The sequence below is a fragment of the Leptonychotes weddellii genome, chromosome 4 (assembly GCF_054177405.1).
Source record: "Leptonychotes weddellii isolate Sample4059 chromosome 4, ASM5417740v2, whole genome shotgun sequence".
Taxonomy (NCBI): Eukaryota; Metazoa; Chordata; class Mammalia; order Carnivora; family Phocidae; genus Leptonychotes; species Leptonychotes weddellii.
Window position 1 is genome coordinate 18908050 of NC_138372.1, and position 19814 is coordinate 18927863.

At 52.7% G+C, this 19814-nt stretch overlaps 1 protein-coding gene and 1 long non-coding RNA gene across 2 annotated transcripts in view; both read right to left on the reverse strand.

Annotated features, from left to right (window-relative positions):
• SLC9A1 (solute carrier family 9 member A1) overlaps positions 1-17413 on the reverse strand; it is a 49094-nt gene extending 31681 nt beyond the window's left edge. The window contains exon 1 of the mRNA XM_006739546.3: positions 16220-17413. Within this exon, the coding sequence (XP_006739609.1) occupies positions 16220-16574 (355 nt within the window). The 5' untranslated portion in view covers positions 16575-17413. The remainder of the gene's footprint in view (positions 1-16219) is intronic.
• Positions 1-19814, reverse strand: part of LOC145721212 (uncharacterized) — a 229064-nt gene that overhangs the window by 188984 nt on the left and 20266 nt on the right. The gene's annotated exons all lie outside the window — the stretch shown is intronic.

Sequence of the window (19814 nt, forward strand, 5' to 3'; positions counted from 1 at the left end):
CCCGGGACACGCCCACTTGCCCTCACCGGCCCGGCCCACGGTGACGGAATTTCGGATGTGGAAGGACGGCTGAGCACCAGAGCTGGGCCTGGCCTTGGCTCGGACACCTGGCCCGGTGCTGAGGCTGCTGGGCCACACAGCCTCACGCTGACTCAGGAAAGCTGACCCTGCCAGTCAATCTCATCCCCTTCCTCACCAGGGGAGCAGAGGAACTTTGAGGAACTTGGCTCCTCTGGAGCCGCCCACTCTGCTCTCAATTCCTAGCCTGCCCAGGCTCCCTCCCTCCTCCTTCCAAGGGAGCCACCTCCTGCTGCTAGGCATGATCCCCCCTCCTGCTACATCCTTTTCATTCCCCACCCCCCAACTCCTACACAATCCTTGTCCCAAACCATTTCCTGCAGTTTCCCATCTCCTCAGTTTCTTAGGAAGGATAATTATCTACGGAGGGAGGAGGCGGAGAATTCCCAGAGCCAAGAACACTGCGAGAAACTTCTAGTCCTTTCTCCACCCGCTAGGAGAACCTTCATCCTCAACACAGGCCAGCTGTGATCATGCCTCACCACAAAACCTCTCCAGTCCCCGTCACTACAAGAAAGATCCACACTCCCCTACGTTGAGTCAGAGGTCTTCCTGATCTTTCCCAACTTAGGTTCAGGCCTTGTCACCACTACATTTTAAGTGGCAGGGCCAGAACCAAGACCCGTCTGCCACCAGGGCCCACGCCGCACTGTGCCACCTCCCCGTGTCACTTCAGTCTGGACCATGGCTGTTCACACGTCTATCTCCCGCACACACCTGTCAGCACCACTGGGGGCGGGGGGAGCTCCTGCCTGCACCGCTGTGCTGACACACAGTAGGTGCTCAGAGGTCAGAGGCCAGCTGAAGAGAAGCTGGGGCGCCCACAGGCAGCCGCCTCACCTGCAGAGGGAACAGGGGGCTGGTCCCGAGGGAATGGTGGGGGAAAGAAGACCCACTGACACCATTACAGGCCTCTGGACTAGGGGCTTGGGAGACCTGAACTAACCCCAGCTCTGTTGCCTCCTGGCCTGTGGGCAAGTCATTTCCTCTCTAGCCTTCTGCTTCCTCCTCTGTGGGATGAGGGGGTTGGGCCAGGCTCTGTCACTGCTCACCGAGCATGCGCCGGCCTTCCTGCCAGGTGTTCTCCACGGCACTGTCAAGGACCGTCCCCAGGTCTGCAAGCCAAGCCCCCCACTGCTGTAAGAGCCAGCAAGTCTAAGTCTCTTGATCTCCAATCCCCTTATCTTTCTCCATCTTACCACCTGGATCCCTCACTGGGTCCCCAGCATCCTTCCTAACAATAAAGTCTGATTCTCTGATTCAAGGCCTGGTCTTTCCGGGCCTGGCGGCCCCCCAGGTCACATGAGACCCTAGGATTCAGCAGGGAACAGGCATGTCGGAGCCCTGGCACTTGGCTGCACCAAGGCGTGCACAGGACAGGTCCGGTGACCACCTGCCTGCGGGCACTGGGGTGGGGCAGGGGAGGAAGAGGCAGGAGTCCAGCGGAGCCTGGCATCCGCTCAGCCCCTCCACTTCTCATGTGCCCTCATCCCCTCCTGCTCTGCTCCCGCTCCCTGGTCACCCCTCCCTGGGAACGGCTCTCCCAGGCTGGAGCTTCCATCCCACTGCTGGCCTGGCCACAGGTGTCTGCTTGGAAGCTCTGCACCTGTTGCTCTCACAGACCTGGGCCAAGTGACTGTGGGCCAGGGACCTGCTTTGCTCAGCTCACTGAGGCCAGTGCCAAGCCAGAGCCAACTCTCCATCTCTGGCTCCCAGACTGCGCATCCCTCCCCAGGTCAGACCACGTCACCCTGATCAAAAGCCTTCAATGGCACCACACAGCATCTAGAATCCAACCCAAAGGCCAACCCGACCCAACCTGACCCCTGTCCTCCCTTCCATTCTCACACCACACCTCCTTCCTTCCCCCTCCCTCTCTCTTCCCTCCAGGTTCCTCAAACATGCCCTCCCCAGGGCCCCTGGTCTTTGAAAGGCAAGCTCCTTCTTGTCATTTGCTCAGCTCAAAAGCCACCCCCTTAAAGAGGCCTTCGCTGACCATCCAAAGGAGCACATCTCTCTCCTATTTATCTTCTTCAGGATACTTATCACTGCCTGACACTGTTGTGTCCACTGCCCAACACCCCACACTGGCATGCGAGCTCCCTGACTCCAGGAGTCTCCTTGTCTTGCTCCGGCCTGTGTCCTCAGCCCCCAGAATAGTGTCTGATGTGGGAGGAGAGGGATGCTGCACATCAGACTCGGTGGCCAGGGAGGCTTCTCTGAAGAGATGACCTCCGATCCAAGGCCTGGACAGGGGGCCGGGCTGCGGCAGTCTTCCAGGCGGGGGAGAGCAAGCGCAGGGGCCCTGTGGGGGGACAGGGCTAGCAAGCCGCGGGCACCTGAGAACCCCAGGCTGCTGGTGTAAGCGAAGTAGGGGAGGGACGGCGGGCAGTGAAGTCGAGAGAGAGGTGTAGCCACACTTCTCCTGGATTTTATTTCATGCCAGGTTCGTCAGGAAGCACTTGAAAGGTCTGAGGCAGGGGAATGCTGAGTTCTGGTTTACATTTCCGCACAGTCCCTCTGGCTGCTCTGTGGAGAGCTGATTATAGGCAGAGGGGAGTGCAGCCAGAAGCCCGCTCAGGGGCCACTGCAGTCACCGGGTTAGAGACCTCGCGGCTCGGACAGGGAGAGCAGAAGCGGAACCAGAGTGAAGGGCAAGCCTCGGATCTGTGTGGCCACTTTCCAGCAGCCTGACGAGCCCTCTGGCTGGAGTTCTCCATGTCTGGGAATCCAGACTAGCCCACCTACCCAATCTTATTTCTCACTGACCCCCAGCTCAGACTCCCCCCCGCCCCAACCCTGGCTGGCTAGGCCTCTTCTCCCCGACCTCCGGCTGGCGGCCCACTCACACCCGCTGCTCAGAGCCTCGGCTGGTGCTGCGACCCTCGCCTGATCCACACCCCCACCCCCCCAAGGTCTTGTGAAGGCACCTGCGCAAAGGCCTCTGCTCCGTCTTCATGCCAGCCACATCTCCCCTCTCCCTGAAGTCCTTCTAGGCTTTGAGGCGGTGGCACGGCAATGTTTGGGCACTCTTGCTCCCCGAGGCAGCTGGAAAGCCGGTGAAGGCAAACGCCAGGCCTCGTACCCTCAGGGCAGCCGTGACACAGGGACAACAATGTACCGCGCAGAGCCCGCCGCACAAGGCCAGGCCCTCAGGAGGCCCCAGACGACAGGAGCCCCCTCCTTGCCGCCACGTCCAGCGATGCCCAGCACTGGTGCTCACAGCCCCGCAGGGAGCCTCGGCTTCTCTGCGCAGCCAGGCAGGAGGGTGAATGTGTGTGGGGCTGAGGTTAAGGGGGGGAAAAATGCCCTGATGGGTGTCACAAGCAAAGGTCAACAGCTCTGCATTATCTGTGGTTCTGCATTATTCCCGTCTCGGTGCCTTTCTGCAGCTCCACCCTCCCCGTGAGCAAACCCCTGCTTAACCTTCACGGCTCACCTCAAAGCGCTGGGAAGCCTTCTCTGAACCACCCCCCACCCATCTCCTCCTGTGCACCCACAGCCCCGCGGGGCCCTGGGGTGACATTTCACAGCACAGCTCAAGAGCCTGTGTATGTGTCAGTCCCTCCTGGGAGGCTGGGATTATATTTATTCATCTTTCCATCTCCAGCACAGCATTTATGAGGCACAGATCGCTGTTTGTCGAATGTGTGCCTCCCCCTCTCAGCTGAGACCACACTCAGACACTTCAGCTCACGGCCTCATCTGCCCGCCCACACCAGTCCTGGTGACAGTCACCAATGCCCTCTGGCTCTCATGCCCAAAACCATCTTCCAATCATTCGCATTTCCTCTTCCATTTCTGAGTGCTTATGATGGGCCTGGAGCTTTACACACGTTCCCCATTTCACTGGAGAAACTGAAGCTCAGCCACGGTGGTGGCGTTACAAGGCGGCAGAAACTTCTGTCCTTCATACTGGCACAGGTCACCTGGCACCTCATCATAGCGGGGCCTATTTTAAAAACCATCATCTGTTCCGCAAAATTCAGTGCTTTTATAGCTACACGTCAAGTTGTCATACAAGATCGTGCTTTGCTCATTAAATGTTTCAAGTGATAAGTCTTGCTACTACAGCTAGATCGTGAAATGACTGTCATGTAGGAGAAACAGCACAGGACTTCGAATGAAGGCCACAGTCAGGCTTTATGCTCCTAGGCAAGTCACCTAACCTCTTGGGACCTTGGTTTCCGCACTCGTAAAAAGGAGAACAGCATCTCCCCAGAAGGTTTCCTGATGCATGCTGGAAAGTGCTCTAGCCACCTTAGGAGCATACCCATTAAAAGGATAAATACGATTTATCCGTAGCCACCTCACCCCTGCGCTTAGCACAGCACTGGACACACAGCAGGGTGTAAGTCTTGCTGAGCAATTATTCAGTTGCTGGGAGATTCAGGAGTCAGAGAAAACAAGCCAGTATTTCTCTTCCTCCTGATCCCAGAGGGATTCCTGAGTGCCACCATTTATCATGTGTCTGGAATGTGCCAAACTCTGTGACAACCATCTTACAAGGGTACTCTCCCCAAATCCTTCCAACATTGCTGCCAGGTGTTACACCAGGTGATCAAATTGAGACTCAAAGAGGGGAAGTGACTTGCCCAAAGTCACGGTGCCACAAAGTGGTAGAGCTGAGATTTGAACCCAAGTCTGTGGCGTGGCAAAGCCCATGTTCCTAACCACCATGTTTCCAAAGGAAGCTGCTCTGGGACACTCCTCTGTAATTCAAAGGTCCTGCCCCAAGTAGAAGCTTCTGGCTGTGCCCAGTGAGACCTGTTTCACTCAAGCATTATCTAAATCCTACTTATTCTTCAAGGGTTAGTTCAACTGTCACTTCCACAAAACCCCCTCCCCCCATCCTCCCAGGTGGTAAGGTCTTTTTTGCCTCTTCTAAGCCTTCATAGAATCCCATCGGCACCTCAAATCACTCCCACTTTCCACTGCCTAACTGTGCTGCATCTATAGGGCATTTCTCAGACTGGTCCCTGAGCTCCTCAAAAGAAGTGGTTCTCATGAATCTTTGCTTGGTCCACCAGCCAGCCTGGCCAGGGGAGGGTGGGGTGGACTGCCTGCTCCCCTCCTCCACTGAGCTGTAGCAGGAGTCTTGGGCTGTGCTCAGTGAGGTGAGCTGGCTCCGCCTCAAGCAGGCATCCTGCCTACCTGGTCCAGCATCCAGATTCCTGCAGGCCCTGGCCCAGGACTCAAAAGGTAAGATCTCGATGCCTTGCCTGCTTTGATGGCAAAGATGCTATAAAAAGCACAGCACCCAGGCTCAACACTGGCTTGTGATGGAGTCCAAAGCCTTGCAGTTGGTTCTCCTGCAAGGGGCTGTGTGGCCAAGGTCAAATGGCTTCCCTGCCAGGAACAGCTCTCAGACAGATACTCCAGCAGGAAGCTGCCCTTCTTAGGCCCATCAGAGTTACCAAGGCTTAGAAACCAACATCCAGGCCAAAGACCACAGCCCCTCCTATTGGTCCAGCTCTTACTGCCCAGAGACCCCTGGGTTATTAGTTAAGAGAGCAGGGAAAGCCCTCCCTCTGCCATTAAACTCCTGTGTGGCTCTGGGCACATCCTCTCTGGGCCTCAAGTGGAAAATGAGAGGATGAAATCAAAACGTCTCCATCTCCCCTCTGGGCCCCGGGGCCCCAGGTTACCATAAGATTCTTTCTACCTCTAGTATTCTGCAGGTAGGAAAATATTCTCTACTTTCACTCCCAGAAACAGGGTGAGAGCAAGAGATAAAGCGTCCTCAGTCCAGGAAACAACAGAGGCCAACCAGGGCTGCCCAGCACTGTGCCCTCAAAGCCTGTCCCCTTCAGAGGCAATCCCTTGTTTCTGCTGCCTCAAAGGTAGCTGCTTCCCCTAACAGACTCAGAGGTGTGTTTGGGCCCTAGCCACTTTAGGAAAAAGGGGGAGAGGCCTGAATTACCTTCTGGGGTGTGAACTGGACTCACCACGGAAACCTAGCAGACCCTGGGGGCAGAAGGAGCCCAGCACCTTCCCTGCTTGGACAGGAAGGCAGGGCAGGAGGAGTCTGCTGCATCTGCTTTGATCCCCAATCCAGAAAAGCTTTTCTCTACTTTACAGGGTCAATTTCCTTTTTCTTTTTCCAGGACACAGCTTGCTCATTCTGACTGGGTTTATTCCCCTTGCCTAGAATGAGTTCTGCAGTCCCCTAGGCAAATCCCACTCACCCCAGGGTTCAGTATTATACTTTGCCCAACCAAAGTCCTTTACCTTTCTTCAAATTTTCACAGCACAAAGTGCCAAAGCTCTTCAACTTTGTGGGGCCACAGATCCCTCGGAAAACCTGTGGCTAATACTATTCTCTCTGATAAAAACATATACTACGTCTACAGACTATTTTGGGGGGGGTCCACAAGTCCCCTGACCTCCATCATGGACTTGAAAGACTCTTAGGGGCACCTAGCTGGCTCAATTGGTGGAGCATGCGACTCTTATTGTGAGTTCGAGCCCCACACCTGGTGTAGAGCTCACTTAAAAATAAATAAATAAAAAAGTATCTTAGAAACCTAGATCCTAGAAGAAAAGCAGGTCATCCAGTCCATTCTCCCACCTAAGCCAGATTCCCTTCCAAAAGCAAGTCTTACTGGGATGGCTGGGTGGATCAGTCAGTTAAGCATCTGCCTTTTGCTCAGGTCATGATCCCAGGGTCCTGGGATCGAGTCCCGCATCAGAATCCTTGCTCAGCAAGGAGCCTGCTTCTCCCTCTGCCTGCCATTCCCCCTGCTTGTGCTCTCCCTCTCTCTCTCTCTCTGACAAATAAATAAATAAAATCTTAAAACAACAACAAAAAAAAGCAAGACTTACCGAACAATGTTCCTCTTCTCCACCTGGCCCCTCCTCAAGACTACTCCTTCAGGAAACCTTCCCTCATCTCTCCTGCTCCAATCCAATGCCCCCATCATCCCAGCCTGAGCCACACACTTTCCTACCTGTGCTTCCTCTCTTGTGTGTTGTCTTACTTCCCCAGCAACAGAGCCGGCTCTCTGCGAACCCGTTCATTTAATCCCATAACCCTGAGCTGGAGTTGGAGAGGACCATGATCCAGTACTTGAGAATTCTATACTCTGGAGGCAGGGCTAATGACAGCAGTGGGCCATCTCCCAAAGGGCCTCAGTCTGCCCTGGGCCTCACCAGAGCAGGGGCTCCTCTGGGATGACTGCCTTTCCTGCTGGAAAGTCCCAGAGAGGCCTTTCAACAACTGAAATCGACAGATAGGAAAATTAAGGCCCAGGGAGGCAAAATTACTTACCATAGGCCAATATGCAAGAAAGAGGCAGAGCTAGGATTCAGGTCCCAGCCTAGAATTCTTTTCCTTTACACGAATGGTTTTATGAAAACTAAATCTATCCTCATACTCCCACACTCATAGATGCATAAAGAATTTATGAAAAGTAGCACAAGAAAGTTAACTCCCGGGAGTATGGCAGTTGGGTTATCAGAGAAGTAAGGAGGGGAACTTTTACTTTTTACCTTAATACCCTGTATCTGTACTGTGAGTTTTATTTCTGTTTGTTTTGACCACAAACATGTTTTATTTATTCATATTTTAAAAATAAATCTGCCACAGAAAGGAGATTCTGGCCCCAGCCCACTCCCAACACACATAAAAACAAAGAGAAGCCATAAGTCAACCTGTGTAGGCACAACCATAAATTAGTGAGATTGCCTTCTTGCATGGTTTATGGCCACTGGTCTCATTCATTCACAGTCACGGTGCAGTTGATGGCTTGAAGAATCTTCCTGGGAAAAGTTTAATTCAATTAGGGCTCTTGGCAGCTCCCTGAGGAAGCTCTGGTATCTTGCTTTTACTTACAAAAATCGAGGGCAGACCAAACAGACCCAGACTTTCCCAGGGAGACCCCACCCAGCCCAGAGAGGATGCCCTTAGAGATCATCCTTTAGAGCCAAGCCCAGGGAGGTGGCCAGGGAGGGAAGTGGCCTAGACAGACCGCTCACACACGGGCTGACGCCTCCAAGCCCTCTGAGTGTGACTTTCGGAGCTCAGTTAAACTCCCGGCCCGGCATTCGGTCTGGGGACTAGCCTCGCCAACCCTTGCTCTCCTTCCTCTCTGAGCCATCAAACTGGTTTCCTGTCTGCCCCATGCTTCACATGGACCCCATCTCTACATGGAAGTCAGTCCTGCACTCCTTCAATCCCCAGATACACAGGAGCCTTTACTAATCTGCACCAGGCAGAGAAGAAAGCAAACAAAGGCTCTGTCCTCAAGGGGCTTACATGCTTGTGGGGACTGTGTGCTAATAACTCTCTCGGTCCTGCATGTTAATCTCATTCCTCTCTATCCTTCAAGACTGGCTCAAATTCCACTTCCCCTGAGAAGCCTCCCCTTCTCACCGCTGCCCTCGGGGACTGATGTTCCGGGAGTCTGCCCATCCCCTCAACACAAACAGACCATTTTCTCCTAAGCACACTGGAAGCTCCTAAAGACAGCGCCCGGGGTTTCACTCTTCTTGGGTCCCTGATGGGCCACAAGCTAGACGCCTGGTGGCTGATTTTGGCTGACCTGCCTCTTGGATCCCAGCTTGAGGAAACTAATTAATTAGCTGCTCTCAGTCCTGGCTGACCAGTACAAAGACACAGCCTTTGTGAGCTTTGCCTGGCACACGCCAAGTGCTATGTTAAGTGTTAGCTATTTATTATTTTGGTGAGCTTGTGGGCTCTGCCTGACACACAGCTGTGATGTCACCCCTCCGCCCGCCAAGGGACTGGAGAGGGGGCCCGGGGAGGAATAGGACTTCTCGTCCTGAACCTCGCTCCGAGCTGCTTAAGGACATATCATTCCAGAAAAGAACTTGCTGGGAGTGATTTTGGGAACTCCAAATTTTCAGCAAGTCAGTATTAGAAGTCAGGAGTCAGGTCTGGCCTAATAGACCCCAAAACTGGCCCCGCATGCTAGATGAGCTTTAGGGGGAAGAAAATGAAGTCAGCATGATCCCAAGGAAGGGGGAGAGCCCACTGATCCAGGCCCAACTCAAAACTTAGTTCAGTTAAAATTAGATTAGCCCATAAGAGTAAAAATACCCACATATAATCATGGGCTGCCTAAAAGTATCAGTTGATGTTTATCGGCATCTAAAGAGATGGTTTGGCCCAAGGCGGCGTGTGCAGACAACCTTGGGGAGACATGTCTGACTCAGACGTTTGCAGGGGCTGTGAGTGCTGCAAAATGAGGCCCACACAGGCGATGGATGACTCAGGAATAACCCAGGTCCTGGGTTTGCTGAGTGAGCCTTCTCTCCCCACCGAGGAAAGAAAGGGGGCAGGTGAGGAGATGACAGGAGGAGGCAGGCCAGCCAGCTCAGTCCAGGCTGGCATTCGCAAAGGGAGCCTGGGGCCCCTCCACTCCAGTTCCCTGCCTCTCTTGTGTTTCTGAATGCCAACACCTCAGAGAAGGGCTATTTAATTCATAGTGGGACTTGGAGTGGGGGGGGGGGGTCACAGTTTTTTCCCTAAACCCAAGAAATGATCCACAGAGAGCAGTCAAGACTTGAAATACTAAAACCGTAAAACTCTTCCTTGTTCAAAATGATTATGGGAAAAATAAAACTTCTGAACTGAAAGGGAGTTGGGGCATAATGAAGAACATGGACACTGGGGTCAGAAAGATCTGAGCTTAAACCCCAATATTTTCAAGCTGTGCAAGTACCTAGCGCCCTGGGCCAAACCATCTCTTTAGATGCCGATAAACATCAACTGATACTTTTAGGCAGCCCGTGATTATATGTGGGTATTTTTACTCTTATGGGCTAATCTAATTTTAACTGAACTAAGTTTTGAGTTGGGCCTGGATCAGTGGGCTCTCCCCCTTCCTTGGGATCATGCTGACTTCATTTTCTTCCCCCTAAAGCTCATCTAGCTTCATCTAGACCTCACATAGCTTCTAAAATAGGAGCTTAATAAGTAGCAGCTAAGGTAATTAACAAATATTGGACAAAACTAGTACAAATATTTCCTAACAGGAGCTCAGAGAGGTTGTGCCTTGCCTAAGGTCACACAGCTCAACCAAGAACTAAGACCAGATCTCAGGTTTCTTGACTTCCTCATTCCTGCCCAATCAGCATGTTTTTGGTTGTAATTCACTTCTCTGCCTCTCCTTTCTCTTCCGGGAGGGCCTACAACACTTTAAGGAAAAGGAAAAGCCCTCTATTTCAAAGGTTTGCTGTTCCATTGACCAGGGCTCTGAGAATGACAGGCCCCAAGGCTGAGTTCAGCCCTCATGTTCTTTGTAAGAACTAGGAGCTGATCTGGCCTGGGCTCCAGACCACCCCAGACTGCCCTGCTCCTTCAGCTCTCCCCTCCTACTGGGGGAACTGGTGCCCCTTCTGACGACGACTCGAGTTACCAATGTGGATGTGCCTAGTCACTTACTCTCACCAAAGCCCCTTTGGATCTCTGGGCTCCCTTGATCTTTATAAGGACCCAGCATGTCAGCCAGGCAGGAAAGAGGATGGGGTCTTGGGTTAGAAGTCCACAGATGTGTCCTTTGCCATTTAACTTGCTAAGTGACCTCAGGTTCCTTAGATGTACAAGGGGCACATCAAGACCACCTGCTAACCCACCAAGACGATCAGAATTAAATACTACATATGCAAATGCTTTGGAAACAGGTTACAGTAGTAATGATAATTACTCCTAGATTCTGCCTGCCTTCTAGGGCTAAAGAAATTTGTACCACCTGCTCCCAACACAGAGGCTGCCTCTCAGGGCATCCTGCTGGGCCCTGAGGATAACCAAAAGCAGCCCCACACCCTCCCAGCCCAGAGGCAGAAGACCACAATCAAAAGGTAGCCACCCCCGACTGGCTAGCTCCCCTTTCACTGGCACTCCCCTGCCCAAGCAGGGAAGAAGTAAGCTCTAGTCAGACCCCAGAGAGGGCACCTCCAAAGACAGGACAGGCAGGGTCACTACCAGAGGACCAGCGACAGGCCCAGCCTCACTGCAGGATTCAGTTCTGTCTGTGCAACTCACAGGGACAGGGGATAGGCCCAAAGCCAGGCACAGAACCCCAACAGCTTCCTCGGGACAGAGAGAGGGCTCCCACCACTGACATGTGTCCAAGTGCGGCAGGCTGGGCACCGACTCCGCAGAAGGCCGTGTGTGCATCCGCCCATGGGAAGTGAGGGGCAGGAGAGACAGGTGCACTCCCCTAGGAGGCTATGCCAAGACGCAAACAGAAAAGAAACAGCAATTCAACATCACACAAGATAACCTCTATGAGCTGTTTCCTCATCTGTAAAACAGAGATAGCCTTTCTTTCATATGATTTTAGAATTAAATGAGATCACTTTTTTTTTTTAAGATTTTATTTATTTATTTGTCAAAGAGAGAGAGAGAGAGAGAGAACACAAGCAGGGGGAGAAGCAGGCTCCCCGCTGAGCAGGGAGCCCGATGCGGGGCTCGATCCCAGGACCCTGGGACCTGACCTGAACTGTAGGAGGACGCTTAACCAACTGAGCCACCCAGGCGCCCCTAAATGAGATCACTTTTATAAAGTGCCTGACACTACTCTGTAGATACTCAATAAATGCTAATTCTGATTAAAACACAAACACACCCAACAGAAGGGATGTCACAGGGCAGGCTAGGCCTCCTGCCAAAGTTGTGGATAAACAATAAGGGAAACGGGTTCAGGGGGAGAAGCCAGAGCCACGCTGTGGGCTGAGTGGGCTGGGAAAGCCGCCCAGAGGGGTGGAGTCTGAACAGGCCCTAGAAGCTGCCTCAGCAGCTGGCCGGGCAGAGTGCTGGGCATTCCCAAGTGTGTCCCCTACACCCATCTGAGAAGGTAGAGACAGCGTCATCACCTTACCAATGAGGCAAGTCCGGTCCAGAGAGACGAGGCAGCTGGCCATGGTCACTGGTACCATGGGGCAGGGCAGGAGCCCAGGCTTTCTGACCATGTCTTTGCTTTCCCAGAGCTGGAGGAGCGGGGTGGGAAGGAGAGGAAAGGCATGCCTCGTGGGAGCTCAGCTGAATGAAGTCCAGCAACATGACCAATCAGAAGCCCTCCGAGTGCCCTGATGCTTCTGGAGACAGGTGTCCTACCTGAAGGCCTCCTCCCAGCCCCCAGGTGACCCTCCCCTCCCACTGTCCCGCAGTCAGTCAGCTATCTTCCCCAAGAAGAAAAGGTCACCCCTTTCTTTTTAGGGAGTGCCGTCTGGGCTTCTTGAGACAATTTCAACATGACCTTTAAAGTTGGTCGTCTCTCCTGAGAAGTGGGAGAGGTGAGTTCTCGTCTTATTTTTACAGGAAACCAGTTGCTGGGGCTGATAGATCCATGCATGTGAAGTGGGCAATAGTGACCCCCACCCCCCACCTCCCCTACTCACAGACTTGTTTGGAAATGGCGGGATCCGCCTTGCAAAGACCAAAACAAAAACAAAAACAAAAAAGCTGTAAGATGTGAAGAGACAAAGGAAGGCTTTTTTGCCTCTTGAATGAATACCTGCTTTATGGGCTCTCGGGCCCTGCCAGGAGTTCCAGGTCAGGGATATAGGCAAACAGTCGCGGGGGGTGCAAGTGGCGAGCCGGATTACAGTTGGGCTCTCCTTTGGAACAAGCACTAGACTGGGAGTCGGGTGAACTGGGGACAAAGTGGAATTCACGCAGGGCCCAGATCACAAGGTGGGGCGGGGGGGGCGGGGCGCGGGGGAAGCAGACCTAACCTAAGGCTTGGGGTCACACTCACAGGTCTCCCAATAGTCTAAACCCCCCTCCCACCACCAGCCCCTCCACATCAAGGAAAAGGCAAGAATCCGTCAGGGAGAGCAAAAAGGCGCAGAGAAGGGCCTCCGGTCACCCACGGAGCCAGTCAGAAGAGAACCCAGAAGCATTACTCTAGAACTTCAGCTCTAACCAACCCCACCGTCCCACAACCATCTCCGACGGGTCAACCTGAGCCTCTGCTCACTGATTAGGACAGGAAGTCGAACTGCACACAGCACTTTCTATTCGTAAAGGAGGGGTACCTTGCAAGGGAAGCAGCTGCCAGACGTGACAGAACGAGGGCTCCAACTCGGCTCCTACCCACACTGAGGTGCTGAGAGGGTAGGCAAGACCCCGAAATGAACTCCGAGGTTCCTGGGTATCTGAGAGTGCAGAGGGAGCGTGGCCTCAGCCCCCACCCGCCCCCTAAGTCAGTTGGTGCTGTCTCCCCTCCCTGCCCCCACCAGCCCTGGAGGCAGCTAAAGTGAAAGGAAGAACAAAATCGGTAGGACACATCCAACACCCCGGAAACCTTAAGGAAGGACGCCCTGTGGCAGCCTAGGGTTGAGAGATTTGTAATCTTCCAGCTTCAGAGGAAGACAGGAGGCTGAGGTAGGGATGCATTTGCCTTTGGTGGATCAAATCCCAAGACGGCTGGACGCCTGGGTGGCTCAGTCATTAAGCGTCTGCCTTCAGCTCAGGTCATGGTCCCAGAGTCCTGGGATCAAGACCCACATCAGGCTCCCTGCTCGGCAGGAAGCCTCTCCCATTCCCCCTGCTTGTGTTCCCTCTCTTGCTGTGTCTCTCTGTCATATAAATAAATAAAATCTAAAAAAAAATCCAAGAAAGAGGGGCGCCTGGGTGGCTCAGTCAGTTAAGCGTCTGCCTTTTGCTCAGGTCATGATCCCAGGGTTCTGGGATGGAGCCCCACATCGGGCTCCCTGCTCAGCGGGAAGCCTGCTTCTCCCTCTGCCCCACCCCCACTCGTGCACTCTTTCTCTCTCTCTCTCTGTCTCTCTCTCTAATAAATAAAATAAGTCCCAACGGGGGCAACTGTCACTCACTGAGTGCTTCCTGTAGGTACAAAGGCAGCTTCGTATGCATTAACTTGGGTCACTGTCAATCAGCAGCACTACAGGTTACTATTATTTCCCCCTTTTATATCTGAGGAAGTGGAGGCTCAGAAAGGCTCAGTGGCAGAGTGGAGGCGTCTTTATCTAACCTCATTTCTACATACACTGCAAAGAGAAAGGAAAAAATGGGCGTTCACTTTTGCCACCTGAACAGGGACCCTTGAGATCTTTCGGTCATAATTCTCTTCTCCAGAAGAGCCAGATGCTAGGGCTCCTCTGTTTTCCGAATGCCCTTGCAAGCCAGAGACACAGACTTTTGGAACTGCAAACGTCCTCAGACATCATATCCAGCCTCCTCATTTTACAATGGGAAAACTGAGGCCCGAGGCTGAGTGATTTGCCAGGGTTACCCGAGTCAGTGGAACGGCAGAAATGTCAGACCTGGAAGGGGCCAAAGATCAGCTGACAGGAGGGGAGGTGTGACTGGCCCAAGGTCACAGAGGGAGGTGGGATAAGAAGCCAAGTTTCCTAACTTCTAGACTGATGCCCTTTGCCATGGGATCATCTCTGTTCTCCAGCTGCTCAGGGTCCCTGCACAGGTTCTGGTGGGGACAAAGCAGGCCAAGCCTGACCCCATTAGAAACACATATCAGGCCCTCAGGGACAAACTCCTTAGTGCCCAGAGTAGGATCTGTGTGGTCATGCTCTCATCCCAATAGAAGGCACTGAGACTTGTAGTGTGTGTACCGGCCTCAGTGCCCTAACACGATGCCACTTGTCGTTGGAAGGTGAGGGAGTTGCAGAGAGAAGGGCAATTTCGAGACAGTGATTGTGAGGTCTCTTCCTGGTCTCATACAGGCAGATGACACATCACAGTCACTAGATTCTTACAAAAAATCAAGACACGGTTTTCATGACTCAATTGATATGGTCAAATTTAGAGATTCTTGCCAGTTTCACAGCTGGGCAAGACCTGCAAAAAAAGGCCCCAGCTGGTTCAAGGTCATGTTGTTGGCAGAATCAGTACACATAGCTCCCCTTGCCCGGTCCTTGATTTTTACCAGGACGCCGGCTGCCATCAGGGTGTAGGTCCCTGGAGCTGCTTCCGTCACAGCACCAAAGCTCCACACCAGCAACCGGATCTGTCCTGCTGCAGCATGTCCCAGAGCCCGCCTCACGCCAGCCTGGCATCACCACTCAGCTCCTGCATGTCCTTGGAAAAGCTGCAAGGCTTCCTACCAAGAGTCACAAACTCCCCAGACCCAAACCAGCCGAATCCCAGGCCCTCATGCCTTCACAGATAGCTGGGGCTAACAAAGCAAAGGCAAGAAGCAAAGGCTTTCAAAGCCCCCCTGGACACACTTTCCAGGGACTTCTGGGCTATGCAGGCTCCGATGAACTCCATCCAGCAGAACGGAGTGTTCAGACCTAGCAGGGAGGGAGACCAGGGAGGGGAGGGAACAACTTTTCTGGTTTCTTCTCCCCAAAAGAACATTTCCAAGTCTCTTCAGACCAGAATATCCTGAGCCCATCCACCTGTCCCTCTCCCACTTGGTTGAGCGGCCAGCCAACGTGACTGGCCAGCCCATGCAGCACCCTGAGACACAGCCACCGGGTGCCAACGTGGAGGTGAGTGGGGGGCCAGACCGAGCTTCAACCTCGTCCACTCCCCCTCCACCTCCAAAACAGACTTCAGAAATTTCCAGGGCTCCAGTCCCATAAACTGTATAAAGGATGGCATTCCTGGGCCGGAAATTGACTCAGGGGCTCCTGGCCAGCCTGGGCAGGCAAAGCTGACAGATAACATTCTGGGAATAAAGGAAGGTGATACTATGGGGATCCCTCATGTTCCAGCACACAGGCCCCCTGCTATACTTAAACTCCTCAGACAGGCCAAGTCGATATACACTCCATTCTGGAACGCCCTCCCATGAAGCATGTAATTGCCCTGCTGTTGACAGAGCCAACTGTGCCACTTGCTGGAACACACTCTTCTGTCTCGTACACAGCTGGGTGCCTGGCTCCCCTCGGGGTCTGGCCCAGCCAGAGGAGACCTGCAGGCCTGGAACCCTCGCTGAACGTACTTAGTATAAGAAGCATCCCATGCTCTACTCCTGCTTTTTCCCTTTGCATAAAGCTGACTCCAATCTTGGGAGCACTCAGACCACAGAGCCCAAGTTTGAGAAAGACCAAGATGGCAGGACGGAGGCTGCCTACTTTACTGGAGTGGTCCGTACCTTTATTCCTGGGCAGTCTCGAGTGCTAAGGATGGGGCAAGAAGCTCGCTAGTCTGGGCAGCAGAAGTGTAGGAGCAAACTGGACTTACCTATCTTCATGAGGCAGGCCAGCAGGATCCACAGCGAGATTTCAAAGGGTGTGCGCACATGTGTGTAATCGATGCCCAGGACTGGAAAGGCCTTTCGAATCTTCATGCTGTGTTCAGTGACGGAATGGTTAACAGGGCGGCTCTCGGGGGCGAGCTCTGGTGGGGCGGTGGTGACATCCCCAATGGAGCGTTCCCGAGGTGGCTCTGAGCCTCGGATGGTGCTGGCCGTAGGGCTGGGCTGGAGGCCATGGCTCCTGAGAACAGGTAGCAGCCCCACCAAGGCTACCACCACCAGCAACGAAGGGAAAATTCGCGGGGGAGCGCGGCCACAGACGCCAGACCACAGAAGCATCATGCTGAGCCCTTGGTTCAGCAGGCCTTGACCGTCAGCAAAGTGAGAGTAAGACCTGGGACATAGGTAGCAAGGGGTCAGCAGGTGGAAGACAGACTGGGGCAGTTCCTAGGAAAAGTTCATGTTTTAGAGAAGTATTTGTGTGGAAGCCGATCTCTGGGGGTGGAGGGAGGCTGGGTTTGCAGTGGAGAACTCCAAACTGGGGTAAGGGGACAAGGACCCAGGAAGGACCACAGGAGACCAAAAGGTCTGGAACTCAGGCCCGGGAAAGGGGGTGGGAGAAAGAGATTGCACCCTAGGGACAGAGGAAGAGACAGGACAGGTTGGACCCCAGACAAGGAAAAGGAAGAGGAAAGGCTGGGACCCTTGGCTGAGGAAAGTGACTGAGGAGCTGGGACTCAGCTAAGGGAAGGGGCAGGGAGCCTGAGCTAAAGAAAGGGGGACCAAAGGAGGGGTGGGGGGGGGGTGGGAGCCAGTCCAAGAAAAGAAGAGAGGGGGCTGGGAGCCCAGCCTGCGAGGAAGGAGTGAAGCCGGAAAGCGGCCGGGAGCTTCCCCACCCAGAGCAGGGCCGGGGTGCAGGCGCGCCGGGCTGAAATTCCGGGGAAATGGAGGGAGGCGGAAGGCGGAGGCAGGCGGCCTGGCGGGAGGGCGCCTCGGCGCGGGCTGGGGGCGGCTCGCGGTGGGCCGGCAGCAACACACCCCTCCTTGCGGCCCTGGCGCGGCGCTGCGCTCCGCCCTGGCCCAGCTTCAGCTCCGCCGCGTCCAGCTCCAGTGACAGTTCCAGCCGCAGTGATAGCTGCAGGCACGGCCCCAGCCCCGGCGGCGGCTGACTGATGCCTCGCTGAGCCCGGCGCTGGTATTTATACACACCAGCGAGCAGCCAGCGCGGCGGGCTAGAGGGATCCGTCAGCGCCCGCGCACCGCAGCGACCACTGTCGCCAAGGGAAGGAAGTACGGGTAGGAAGAGGAAGAGTCAGAAATGACCAAAAAAAAAAACAACACGGAGGCGGGGGGATTGAAGCCCCAGAGATTGTAACTAACACGGGGGGAATGCTTTACTAGTTACAAAGCGCTTTCACTAGACACCAGCAGTTCTCAACAGTCTTGTGAAGGATATATTTTATCTTATGTATTTAGTTACTATATGACCTTGAGCAAGTTACTTAACTTCTCTGTTCCCTATCTTTCTTATCTGTCAAGGGGTTATAGCAGCAATACCTATTTCGGAGGGATGCTATGATGGCCAGATGAGAGTCTACACAAAGTGTTTAGAATAGAGCCTGGCCAGGCGCCTGGGTGGCTCAGTCGGTTAAGCGACTGCCTTCGGCTCAGGTCATGATCCCAGGGTCCTGGGATCAAGTCCCACATCCGGCTCCCCGCTCTGCGGGGAGCCTGCTTCTCCTTCTCCCCCTCCCCCTGCTGGTGTTCCCTCTCTCGCTGTGTCTCTCTCTGTCAAATAAATAAATAAAATCTTTAAAAGAAAAGAATAGAGCCTGGCCTGTAGAACCATTATTATGGTTCCGGTGTTGCAGATAAGAAAACAGAAGAGAATTCCTTAGCTAGTGTATAAATAGTTATATGAGTTTGCTAGAGCTGCTGTAACAAAGTACTACAAACTGGGTGGTTTAAAGAACAGACATTTTGGTCTCATACTCTGGAGGCTAGACGTCTAAAATCAAGGAGTCAGCAGAGTTGGGTCCTTCTGAGGGCTGTGAGGGAGAGTCCGTTCCTTGCTTCTCTCCTAGCTTCTGGTGGTTTGCTGACAATCTTTGGTGTTGATTGATTGTGGCAACATGACCAGTCTTCACGTGGTGATCTCCCTGGGTCTCTGTGTCTGGGTCCAAATTTCCCCTTTTTACAAGATCACCAGTCAGATGGATAAGCGCCCACCTTAATGACCGTATTCTAACTTGATCATCTTCAATAACCCTATTTCCAAATAAGGCCACATTCACAGGTCCTGGGAGTTAGGACTTCAACATCTTTTGGGAGGGTACAACTCAACCCACAGCAGTGGTAGAACTGGGATTTGAACGTATCATGTTCGTTGGAATTGGTAAGATTCAAGAGGTCATGGCTGTACACAGGAATCATTGGAAAGCTTAAGAGCAGCACCCAGCAAGCACCACATATATATGTCATTATCTTTATTTACATGTACTGAGGGCCTCAAATGTAGACTTTTAGTGTTAGGACTACATGAAGTTACACAGTCACAGGGACACACTGACAGACTAGAAGGAAGGCCCTCACATCTGTGAAATTGGTTCCATCGTGAGACCACACCACCTAGAGTGTGCTATGAATTTAATAATTTCATATAAACTATATCACTGTGTATTGTTCATGTTAAAAGTATGATCTTATTAAAAGGAATCAGTTAAAATGTACTGTAATATTCGTAAACCTGTTTTAGCAAGTCCTCATTTTTTAACCATTCCAGGCCCATACTTCTTGACTCAGAGAAGCCATGTTTGTGCAGACCCTTCTGCAGATCTCGGGCAGTCTCAGGATGCTTGGATCCTGGGTGGCATCTGCCCCTGCCTAGGCCATGTCTTCTCCCCTGTCCCCTCATTGAATCTTTTCACTAAAAGTAACGGGAGTTTTCTGGAATTGCTGTAGCTATGACATCAATAGATATGTGGCAAATAATGTGTGGTACTAGGAAAGACTATGCTGGCCACTTACTAGTTGTACATCATGACCAAATCACATTTTGTTATCATCACTCAGTTTGTTCATGAGTTCAAGCCCCACATTGGGTATAGAGCTCACATTAAAGAAGCAAAAACAAAAAAAGAAGTGGGTAGGGTCATAATACAGACATACCTCAGAGATATTGCGGGTTCAGTTCCAGACCACTGAAATAAAGTGAGTATCACAATAAAGCAAGTCAGATCAATTTTTTTATCTCCCAGTGCATATAAAAGTTATGTTTATATTAGAGTGTAGTCTGTTAAGTGTGCAATAGCATGATGTCTAAAAAAACATTGTTCAAACAAAACAAAACATTGTTCACACCCTTTTTTTTTTTTTTAAGTAAGCTCTGTGCCCAATGTGGGGCTTGAACTCACAACCCTGAGATCAAGAGTCACATGCTCTACTACTGGGTATTTACCCCAAAGATACAAAAGTAGGGATCCGAAGGGGTACGTGCACCCCGATGTTTATAGCAGCAATGTCCACAATAGCCAAACTGTGGAAAGAGCCAAGATGTCCATCGACAGATGACTGGATAAAGAA